At 30.0% G+C, this 11,584-nt stretch overlaps 2 protein-coding genes across 2 annotated transcripts; both read right to left on the bottom strand.

Annotated features, from left to right (window-relative positions):
* Nucleotides 1-1,506: 1,506 nt before the first annotated feature.
* LOC114422392 (protein NRT1/ PTR FAMILY 1.2-like) lies at nt 1,507-4,536 on the bottom strand. Its single transcript, XM_028388723.1, has 4 exons — nt 4,199-4,536; nt 3,900-4,117; nt 2,711-3,258; nt 1,507-2,616 (listed from the first exon to the last, which is right to left on the bottom strand). Exons 1-4 carry the CDS (start codon nt 4,308-4,310, stop codon nt 1,731-1,733), a joined length of 1,764 nt encoding a protein of 587 aa, XP_028244524.1. The 5' UTR covers nt 4,311-4,536; the 3' UTR covers nt 1,507-1,730.
* A 1,780-nt stretch (nt 4,537-6,316) lies between these two features.
* On the bottom strand, nt 6,317-8,544 carry LOC114424310 (probable inactive nicotinamidase At3g16190). The gene is made up of 5 exons (XM_028391154.1): nt 8,267-8,544; nt 8,057-8,170; nt 7,076-7,310; nt 6,809-6,925; nt 6,317-6,605 (listed from the first exon to the last, which is right to left on the bottom strand). The coding sequence occupies exons 1-5, from the start codon at nt 8,312-8,314 to the stop codon at nt 6,532-6,534; spliced, it is 588 nt and encodes a 195-aa protein (XP_028246955.1). The 5' UTR covers nt 8,315-8,544; the 3' UTR covers nt 6,317-6,531.
* Between the last annotated feature and the right edge of the window lie 3,040 nt (nt 8,545-11,584).

Here is an 11,584-nt window from a genome sequence, read left to right as displayed (position 1 = left end):
TTGGTTGAACTTAATTTTTTTAAAGTAACTATTTCTTAAAAAAATCTACTAAATTCCCTTAAGAAAATCTAATAAATTCGTTGTGTATCTTATGGATGAAATCAATTATTTCTATCGCGTATATATATATATATATATATATATATATATTCCTTGATTACATTCTGTTTTGGATATATATAAATTCCGTTTCATTTTCAATTATCTCTAATAAGGATAATTCTTCATCCAAAACATTTCGAAAAAAAATTAAAAGCAAGTTTTGCTAAACAATCTGCCTCTCCATTACATTATTTTTGCACAATACCAAGTCACATGTGTTGAGGCTTTCTTTTTCCCTCAATCATCAAGATAAATCGACCCTCAGTCAACAATTAGTTCCCCCGAATGCCATTAATTCAATTTAATTATTTAATAAACCTTTTTGACTTTTGAAAATTCTTATTTCTTCTTTAAATTTAGAATTAATTTAAAGTAAAAAATAAAAGAAATTAACTTTAATTAAGTTATTTAATATAATTATTTTTATTTAAAAAATAATCTAAAGACTGTATTGCTACTACAAATATCATTTATAAATATAAAACTACTGGAAAAGAGAAGTCTACTTTACCTACAACTTTATGAAAAGGACGTGAAAGCACCTTTGTAATTTAGCTAGTGTTTTGGAATCTTGTGATCATAGTTACTGTCTTTGTATTTTGTGTTTGAAAAGCAAAATTATAGTACGTTTGTCACTTGGGCATTCATCTTCAAGATGCTCACTATATTACTGAAGAGGCAAAGACGGTTGGTAAAAGTATAACTATAAGAGAATAGAAACCGCCCGATTATCACTTTGAATACGACTAACGTTGGTGTTCACATTATTAGCTTTTAGGAAGATATATTTTTTTTAAAAAAAGCTTTTAGGAAGATGTAGTACCATTAACGATTAATTCTTTAAATAAAAAATAATATCAAGAATGCTGATTCGATGCCTTAAATATATTTTTATCTTGTAATTTAATATTATTTTTGTTCTTATAATTTTTTAATGTTAGTTCTTTCAAAATGTGTTTATTTTATTTTCCGTCTTCCAAATATTTTTAGATAGTACTTTACATAGTAAAAAAAAAATGCTTTGAACAATAAAAAGGTATCATCTAAAACATTTTAAAGATAAAAAACAAAACAATTATATTTTATAAGAACTAAAATAAAAAATAATATTTTGAAGAAACAAAAATAAAAAAAACGTTAAATTACATGAATCAAAAATATATTTAAATCTATTTTAATTAATCTTTTACACAAATATTCATTAGAACTATTAGATTTTTTTACAGGTGCTAAAAAAGTTATTAAAAAATTTGGTTCTATTATAATTAATTTTAAATGATTATGATACAAGTTAGTTCACTTCAAAGTATGTGAGCTTATAATATTTAAATTGCTTGGCCAGATAGGTGCCTGGTACAATATCAACTACCGGTTTCAGTTGCCTAATTATAAAGTAGAACAGAATTCAATTCAATTCATGATTGTTCAATTTCAGCTATCACAAAAAGGATTGTTTATGGATGACCCACATAGGAATCGAGGGCGAGGCTCCTTAACAAGAATCTTTCGTTTATTTTTGTTATTGAAACACCAAAACTCATCTAAATCAGTTACAGTTTATGTGATGAAGTTCTTAAAATTTCCTCACTAACCTGAGATACATTATCAAACTGACCCTCAGTCCTGGATTAAATTAATGGCAATTCTTCCTCATTGGAACCATTTTCTTCAGTTACCTTTGATTCTTGATCAGCAGTTGGTCCATAAATCCAACTGCATACTAGATAATACAGTACATTAACAGCACTGAGTGTGGCAAGAAGCCAGTAGTACTTGTCGAAACGACCCTTGTTAATGTTATCTGAAACCCATCCATCTTTTCCCCCTCTTGAAGTAACCTTTTCCACAACACTGAATACCAAAGAAGATAACACGTATCCTACAGCCATTCCTAGTCCAAAAAGGGAAGAAGCAATGCTCGACATAGTCTTAGGAAACTCGGTGTAATAGAACTCATTTTGGCCTATTGCATTGAATGCTTCAGCTATGCCACCCAAGCAAAGTTGAGGGAAGAGCCACATTGCAGACATATTCAACACTGCATGTGTGTCGTTAACATGTCCCTCACTAATTGCTCTCCTTCGCCTTATAGTCTCAACCATTGCAGCAGTTACCAAGTGCAGAAAAGAGAAAAGCAACCCAAGTCCCATTCTTCTCTTGGCACTGATCCTAACTGGTTTGCCTCTGATCTTCGATGCTAGAGGAATAATGAGACGATCATAAAGAGCTATCCAAATAAATATTGTAAATATCATGATTACGCTCATAGAACCAGCTGGAACTTCGAAATTTGGAGTGATATGTCGGTTAAGGGATTTAGCTTGCAGCAATCCAAAAGAGCCTCCAATGTTAAGATACATCAAGATCCCCGTAGACCACATGGGAATAACTTTAATAATAGCTTTTAGTTCTTCTACTTGATCAACTGTACAGAGACTCCACGGATTTGAAGCTGACCCATCAGAGGTTATATCTTTTTCTGAGTCTTTAATGAAGCAAGCTTTATTCAGAAACCTAGAAAAAACAACACCACCAGAAGTTCAATATTATTTAATCCAGTGAGTAAGCAGAAGATAACAATGTGGGTAGTGTGAATATGTGATTCAACCTTAGTTTATCAGATGGAACAACTAGATCAGAGTCCTTGTTACGATGATACATTCCATCTGAGATCTTATGTGGTAATCGAAGTTTCCTGTTCTTATAGGCTACAACAATCACACGTGCAAAGCCAGTGAGCAAGTTGCTGTGTGTTTTATTCTTTACATAAAGTGGAGAAGCCAAAAAGAAGAAAAAAGTGGACAAGAACATAAGTGCTGCTGGAACTCCAAAACCCAATTTCCATCCAAGATGATCTTGGATATATACAATTCCAGTGAAGGCAATTATGACTGATATCGCTGACGAAGCATAGTACCAGCTGAAGAACATCTCCAAGGCCCTTTGATTATTGGGGTTACCTTTTCTATTCACCTGGTCAGCACCAAAGGCCAGGGAACATGAAAGGCCACCATTTCCAATGGACATGAGAGCAAGGGAAGAGATTAACATTGCCATTTGCCCAGGTGTTGCTGATTCACATCTTTCACTTTGAGAATTGCAAGCCGGAGGCCGTGCCTGTGGGATCATGGCTGTTAGCCACAACAGTGCCATTCCCTGTTACCAAAAAGTCAACTTTCTTTTTTAAAACATTAACTAACAGAATCTAAACTAACTTTTAACAACAATAACTAAATGTCAGGTCATCATTTAACAAATACTGAATTACTCTGAGAACATCTAAATCAACTAATGAGTAATGACTAATTTGAATGTCTTTTTTTCTGGGTGAACCAAGGGTATTCCATTCTTCTTTGAGCCAGTTTAATTTTGAGGGACTCATCTCTCCCAACAGACATTTTCTTTTCCATACACATAATCCTAGGGATCGAACCCAGGACCACATGCTTAAGAAACTTTGTTATTTGCCAACCATGAGGCACTACATTGATAACTAATTTTAATGTCAGGAGACATAAGGTTGGTTGGGTAGTTAAGAAAGAAGGAAAGGAGGGAAAGGTCGCGGGTTCAATCCCTCCTGCTAACAAAAATTAACAAACTAACAATTAACATTGCTGATAAAAAAAAATCTAATTTGAATGTCTTGTAACCCAATGGACTGAATGATTTTTTCCCCAAAATAGAAAGGGAAATTGAAACGCTAAGATTGTGTTCATAATGAAATATATGGAAGTTAAATTTAGAGAATGACATGACATGGTGATTGTGGTGAGGGAAAAGGAATAGCTTATACTTACCAGGAAAGTAATGAAGGAACCTAAACCAACAGCGAGAAAGCGACCCAGATAAGAATCAGAAATGAAGGCACCGGGAAGAGGCATGAAATTGGTGGTGGCAACTGATAAGAGGAGTATCTTGGTAGCTTTGCCTAAATGAAGATTGTAGTTTCCCATCAAATACAATATCATATTGGGTAGAAGCCCCAAAGTTGCCACCCTCGCAAGTGCTTCATTCGCTGCCATTCATTCAGATAAAGTCAACACCCAAATCTAACAGGATCTGAGAAAAACATAGTCCGAGGTTGAGGGACACAAACCTATGATAAAAGGCATGGTAACGAGGCCACCCTTACCACACCTTTGGGGTTGGGAAATAAGCTGAGAACCCATTTTGGGTTGAGCTGAAGAAAGTTCTACTTCCATCTCCATTGATCAGCTACTGTTGGAGTTTCCTTCTTCAACCCTTTTCCTAATGCAACAACAAAGACTTAGTACAAATGACACACATCTCCATCTACTCGCCACAGCTTGCCACCTCCTTCTATCAGACCCTCAACTCAATAGTCATCAATGGCCAACAAACCCTCTCTTCTATGCTCCCATCATAAAGGCTTCAGATTATCAAGTGTTGTCTCAATTTGAATGTATTGATAACAATGTGTTCTAATAATTGATTGTTCGGTACGGTAAGAATTTGTAAAATTAAAGATTTAAACTTTAAATACTTTTTTCATACCTTCACTTCAGCATTTCATCCTTTTTTTTTATTTGTGAAATATGTTTATTTTATTTTTCATCTTAAAGTATTTTATATAGTTTTAAAAATTAAATTTTTTATTATCTAAAATACTTTAAATATAAAAAATAAAATAAATATATTTTATAAGGATTAAAATAAAAAAAATACAATATTAAGAATTAAAATAAAAATTTAAATTACAACAATAAAAAATGTATTTAATTCAAAATTAAATTCTTATAATTATAATTGTAAATTATTTAAATCATAATTAAGAGACTAGTTTAAGAATAATTAAAGAAATTTATGTTAATTAAGAAAACTAGTTTGTATTTAGTACCTAGTATTATTTAAGTACACGAATCTCTTTTTTTTTTCTTTCAATTATTCGAGATAGGAGGGAGTAAGATTTCACAACAAGTTTTTCATGTAAACATAAATGTAACACAAATTTTTAAAATAAATTAGAGAAAAGAAAAAAATGTTATGTTTTTATTAATTATATATTCATTTTTAACTTTATTCGTCTATTTAATAATAACTAGTGTATGTGATTCATGTAATGGAGAAACATATTTTTTGGTTTGTCGAGTTTTTTTTGTGTATAAAAAAATTATAGAATTATTTATGTTATATATAAAATGTGTAAATTTCAAAATGATTAAATAATTTATCAACGAAAAAATAGAAATAGTTCTTTGATATAAAAAAGAAAGATAAAATAGAATTTCAACGCAATTGTGAAAAAAATAAAAACTAACTAATTCATATTATTAGGAAATTTTATTATTATAACATTACACAAAGAAACAAAAATGACTGAAAAAATCAAAATAATTTTCATATAATCATTTTACGATTTATTTACTAACATATACTTATTTATTTTTTTAGTTAGAATTTGAATCCGTCAATGTCTACATGTATTTGCTTTACTAACATACAAGTATTTATTTTTTAGTTAAAATATGTTAACAAGTTATTTTAAGATAACTTATAAATATAACTGGCTAATATATTTCAACTAAACAAACAAATGAATATATATTAGCAAATTCATAAAAAAATTGTAAATACTCTAATTCTAATAAGAAAACAACACTAAAAATATTTAAAATTGCATCCAAATTTTTTCCTTTTAATAAAACCTAACGTAGGCCCATCTCCCATTTTGTGCTCCCCATATTCAATTTCAATTCTTTTCTATGTTTTAGAGATCAACTTTACCTCTACCAAAAAAATTCATCATCTTGCAAAATCCTTTTAAGAAATGTTATTCAACTTGTGTTTGAATGACCGTTTCCCAACTTAATTGTAGTTTTTTTATTTCATAAAATTAATTTTGATTAAAAATAAGTTTAAAGTAAAGTAATTTATGTTTAACTTTTTTTAATCTAAAAAAAGTTTTCAATAAAACATAGTAACGCAAAAAAAATTTCTTTCATTTTTAATCCAATATATTTTCAAAAGCAAAAAAAAAAAAAAAACTCTATCTTAAAATATATAACTAAATACGTTTTTTTTTTACCTTAAAATTTCATTAGCAGCCACCACTCATCCACTCAACAAGCTCCCGACTTTTCTTGTCATAAAATCACATTGTGTTTCAATATAAGCAAATTGAAAATAACTGCTGTATTTTTTAACTTGAAGAGATTATTCTAGTGAAGTAAAAGAGTTTCACTTCATTTTCAAATTGAAGAATACAGACAATACACTTTATTATTGACTAAAATTTCTTAAAAATCATTAACGAAATTCATTTTACAGAGCAGCTAACAACAATACCAGGTAATGCAGTATTACATATACGTTCACTTCACGTTACAATTTAACATGCCAAAAACATCAACCAACACCTTTGAAATCGAACATCCCGAGGTACAAATTAAAAGTTGCATGGTCCACAGATTAAGCTTTGGATTCGCTCCATTCTTGTAATGTTGGAGTTGCAACTCCAATGTTTTTCATGTCAAACATATTGGCTGAAACCATAAAAAATATTGGTCATAATGTAAGAAATTGTCTTAGAATAGCAATATATCCTCGAGTCCTCAAACATGTTACATGACCCCCACTTGTATGATTACATTCCTCTAATAGAAAATAATGAATTGACATTTAAAAAAAATCATATAAAATTCTATCCAGAAATCACTATCAACTTAAGAATTTGAAAAATACATACCTTGATGAACATCAGGTGTAGCTGCTGCTGTAGCATCAACAATAACAGTCACAGGTTGATAGTCCAATGATACAGCATCAAAGACAGTTTGCCTGATACAGTTTGGAGTTTGAACACCTACAAATAAAGCTATATGAAGTCAATATATAAATAAATATAAATTTGTAAGTGTTAGATTTCAGCTACATCTCTAGAATTGAGACACATGATGTGAGATGTGAGACTTCCTAACGGTAAGTATACAAGTTCACTTTGTGCATTACTCACCAGTGACCACCAGATTATTAATTCCTGCTCCTTGAAGGACAGAATGAAGGTGTGTAGCAAAGAATGCACTAAACCTGGTCTTCACAAGTTTATAATCCCCTTCTTTAATTACTAATCCATCAACTAATTCTGCACCTTCGCTTCCTTTATTGGCTGGTCCAACTTTCCCTGCTGTATAATGATGCCGACGAAAGAGCTCAACATCTCTTCCTAAGGGATCATTTTCGCGTACTACCTGCAAACATTGTGAGTCACATTATTCAACCATTATAGAACTATTCTCTTGAGATGTCTGGTAAGTGAATTTTTTATTTATTTTTTCTTCATCTCTGCATGTCTGTGGCTAAAGATATAAGGAGCATTGCCCGGGGAAAACACCTTTGTGGTAGATAAATTATTAGGTAGTCTAGAAATATCAATACTCTCTGCTAATTTTAATATGACATATACTTAAAGAGACAATTAATAACACTTAATTATGTGTTACATGGAGATAAATGATCATCCTGGACTACTTAATAATTTCTTGTCATATTGAGAAATATGTCTCTTCAAGTTCACAAAGACAAATAAAAAAGGAAACTCTGATCCAAAATGCAGAGTACATATCAGAGTATATATAAATAAAAACTAAAAATCAAGAATCTATGGAATTGTGAAAACTAAAAAGAACTTTATTGTGTACATTTTCATATTGGTTCCTGATATCCAAGAATAATTTTCCTAGCAACTGCACTCCCATCATGCAAACAAGTAATTCATATCGAAACTTGTTTCATTTCAAGGGGAAAAAAATTATTTAATTGAGTCATTATCCCCACCTTTCCCCAACAGAATATTTACATAAAAATTTAACATTTTTCCTTTTGTAAGTAGAAATTGGCATCTTGAGGACCATTAGCACATAAGTGTTGGCATGAAGTTACTCAGAAAAAGTCCATAGATAAGGCATGACAGAGAAAGAGTGTTATTAGATATTACCCAAACTATGAGAATGCCACGCTGCCTGGCAACTTCCACGGCCTTAATCACATTTGGGACAATGTCTTTCCCTCCTTTTAGTGCCACAGGACTCCAATCTTCTATAAAATCTTTCTGCAGAGACACACACACACACACAGAGACCTTAATTTCTCCAAAAACATCGGTTACAAGGACTAGCTAAGAACAATAACATTGGAAAGTAAGTACCTGCATATCGATCACAAGAAGAGCCGTGCGGTTCCAATCCTCTGCCATTTCTGTTCCACCTAGCTAGTGCAGATTTTGAGTGCAGTGACAAAGGTTTCTGCACAAGAACTTGAAACATATATGAACCCCAAAGTAGGAACCATCAATCAGCAACTCAAATAAATGGGGGTGATGGGAGCGTGAAATGTGGAGTGGAGGTAGTATATATAATATAACAACCTCACAAAAGTTGACCAGGCTGCAATGGCTGCAGGGTTTCATTCTACCTTCTATATTTCAACACGAGGGAAGGAAAAAAACGTGGATCACCACCACCAACAAAGTTATATCAACAATAGTAGCATTATCTTATTAATTACATGTTCGGAAGCCTGATGAAAAAGGCAAAAGTAATTTTGTTAAAGTATTAGGTGTTAGAATTAATGTGAATTGATTTATGTAGGGATTAATAAATAAATAATTAATAATTAGGGATTAAATTATAATTGAGCTAAATATGAAATTTGATGGAAGTAATGGTTATAAAAGAGGATTAAATATTCACTAACCTGAAACAAGGTCCCCAACATAAATGATAGTCAAGAGAGTGAAATTTTGTTTCTCTCCTCTTCCAAGAAATCAAAGTGCACCAAGAAGAAACCTTAAATGATAGTCAAAAGAATGAAATCTTGTTTCTTTCCTCTTCTAAGACATCAAAGTATCATTTATCTATTATCTATTATATGTGAGAATCATAGATTTTAAGGTCATGTGAGTTTCTTATAATTGTTAATCTAAGAAACTCTTAAATTTTTTTACATTAGGATGTTTGTTTTTGTTTTTTATCTATTGGATTTATATTAAAATAAGTGTCGCAATAATTTTAACTATAAATTAAACATCTATTACATGAGATTCATGATAAGAATCATGAGAATCTATAATTATATTGTACACCATAAATGGAGATTATGGATACGTGATGATATAAGATAATTTATCATAAATTAAAAGATGCTCTTAAACTTACATTAAAATAAATAAATAAAGTATCAAATTTCATTTAATAATTTTTTCATGTTTTCCTTTACTTTTTTTACAGAGTAAAAAGTTGTATATACTCGGTTTACAAATAGTTTTGGTGATTGTCCAAAGCACTACCTTAATTAGTAATTTTGTAATAAGAATCAAAACTGATTTGGGCTAAGATGACAACAGACTTCACATGATACGGAGTTTATCTTTTAGATTTGAATCTATTTGAATTCCTATTGTATTAAAAGATAAATTTAGTTTTCTTATATGTTAATATTGTAGATAAGATTTTGATAAGAATGTTGCAGCACCTTTTGCCTATATTTGTGGTGACACGCCAACAAACTCCCACACAAGAAAAGCGCAAAACGTTTTGCATGCTCAAGGGGTTGCAGTTTTGTCCATTATTTCTACATTCAATGAATGGGATCACCAAAATTAGGTACCGCAAGAACAGAGGAGTAAAGCTATGTTTGGATTCCCATTTCGATTTGGAGTGCTCTAAGTTTAGTTTGGAAAGTAATTCAGTTTCGTAATATTTTTTGCTACTGTCAAAAGTACATTCACACACTTCTATTTTGTTTAAAACCAAGTTTTCATAAATATAAAATGAAGGTTGTCTTGCAAACTCTTACGAAATGAAAAACATTTCAAAATAAAGTTTATTATCTTTAACTCAAACATGCATTAACCAGTTAGTGACGTACAATTGCTTTCAAATCTAATTAGTTTAATTTCTATGGTGAGGAATAATACATTTTTGGAGAGTTTTTTTAACCCACTAAGTCAAATATTAATCTCACTTATAGTACGTGATATTATTGGTCTTAGAAAATCTTACATAAAATGAACTTGAACACGTCTCTCATTGAATAAAATATTTTTTCTACATGTATTAATAATTTAGTATTATGCATAAATTTTGTAAAAAGAAAAAAGTAAGAATAAATTAAGAGAGAAATATGAGTACATCAAAAGAGAGGTATGAAAGAAAAAGGAAAAAAATAATGACCCAAAAACGTTTGATATTATCATATAAATAAGAAATTTCGTTTTTAATTATTGATTAGAAATATTTTTTTTAGAGATATACCTAAACTACCTATTGATTCATATGAATAAATAAATAAATATGCACCTTACAACATTAAATTGGACCTAACTTTGAAATAAATTGGACCTAACTTTGAAATAAATTGGACTCCATCAAATATAGCTAAAGTTAGTTGGGTTTATATGCTAGGCACACAATTATTATATCGGTCAATTAATAATGTATCACACTAGTTACAAAAAAATAATAATTTATCACACTAAATACCACGTGGCTTTATCATAGAATAATCAAACTCTTCCAACTCTTACAAAAAAAGTTTCTTCCAACTCCGTAAAAAAAGAAGAAATGATTACCTATAGTTTTTTTTAAAAAAATGTCGTACAATTCATAATCCAAAAACTAAAAACTTGTAAAAAAAACATTTACTTTAATATATCCTAATTAGAAAATCAAATTTTAAGAGCTTGGATCTCTCACAGTTAAGAAATGAGCACGATCTGCAAAGCATCCTATTCCTACTCATGTGTTCTGTTTCTGTCTTATCTTTTCAAGTACTAGTTTTTTTTTTTTAAAGCACTAGTATTTGGTTTAACATTGAATTAAAGCATGCTAATGAAAAAATTCAGCAAATATATTGTTAAATATTGAATTACAGCATGCTAACCATTTTTTAAGAAATATTTATTTTAAAAATAGATCAAAAGCATTTAAATTACTATTTTTTAAAATATAGCATATATTATAATCTAAACACACTTAGACACGTAATTTTATCTGTGAAGAACATTTTGAAGTGATACCGGAATGAAAATAATATAAGGTTAAACTAATACAATATTTTTGATAAAAAAAAATACAATATTTATTAATAATAACAAGTTTATGTCTAAAATAAAGAAAATAATAAACTCCTTGAGTTGATTTTTTTCATTTTTAAGAAAAAGATAAAGATCTTATTAAACACTTTTATGACCTAATGTGGACCAATTCTTTACTTCTTTTGACTGATTTTCTGGTTTTTCTAACTTTCTTTTTAATCAATTTTTCTTGAGTCCAGTTCTATCATCTATGATTTATTTATACAGGACACTAAATCATTTCGACAGTTTTCCGGCCAAACCATCCGGTGAGACCCAGTTTTCAAAACTGTTTTATAAAATCAGAAATTAATAAATGTTTTTTGAAACTTCAAATACTAAAATACTTAATTTACATAATTTTGAAGACGAATTTGAAGATTTATTCTT

The sequence above is a fragment of the Glycine soja genome, chromosome 8, assembly GCF_004193775.1.
Source record: "Glycine soja cultivar W05 chromosome 8, ASM419377v2, whole genome shotgun sequence".
Classification (NCBI taxonomy): Eukaryota; Viridiplantae; Streptophyta; class Magnoliopsida; order Fabales; family Fabaceae; genus Glycine; species Glycine soja.
This window is presented reverse-complemented; position numbering and strand designations above follow the sequence as displayed.

What these genes read in the sequence shown, in the direction of transcription:
- LOC114422392 (XM_028388723.1), bottom strand. Translation starts at nt 4,310, where the DNA reads ATGGAGATGGAAGTAGAACTTTCTTCAGCTCAACCCAAAATGGGTTCT. An exon ending in TACCATGCCTTTTATCATAG is followed by an intron (nt 4,118 to 4,198) that starts GTTTGTGTCCCT and finishes AATGAATGGCAG; the next exon opens with CGAATGAAGCACTTGCGAGG. An exon ending in GTTCCTTCATTACTTTCCTG is followed by an intron (nt 3,259 to 3,899) that starts GTAAGTATAAGC and finishes TTTTGGTAACAG; the next exon opens with GGAATGGCACTGTTGTGGCT.
- LOC114424310 (XM_028391154.1), bottom strand. Translation starts at nt 8,314, where the DNA reads ATGGCAGAGGATTGGAACCGCACGGCTCTTCTTGTGATCGATATGCAG. An exon ending in TTCTTGTGATCGATATGCAG is followed by an intron (nt 8,171 to 8,266) that starts GTACTTACTTTC and finishes GTGTCTCTGCAG; the next exon opens with AAAGATTTTATAGAAGATTG. An exon ending in GTGGCATTCTCATAGTTTGG is followed by an intron (nt 7,311 to 8,056) that starts GTAATATCTAAT and finishes CAATGTTTGCAG; the next exon opens with GTAGTACGCGAAAATGATCC.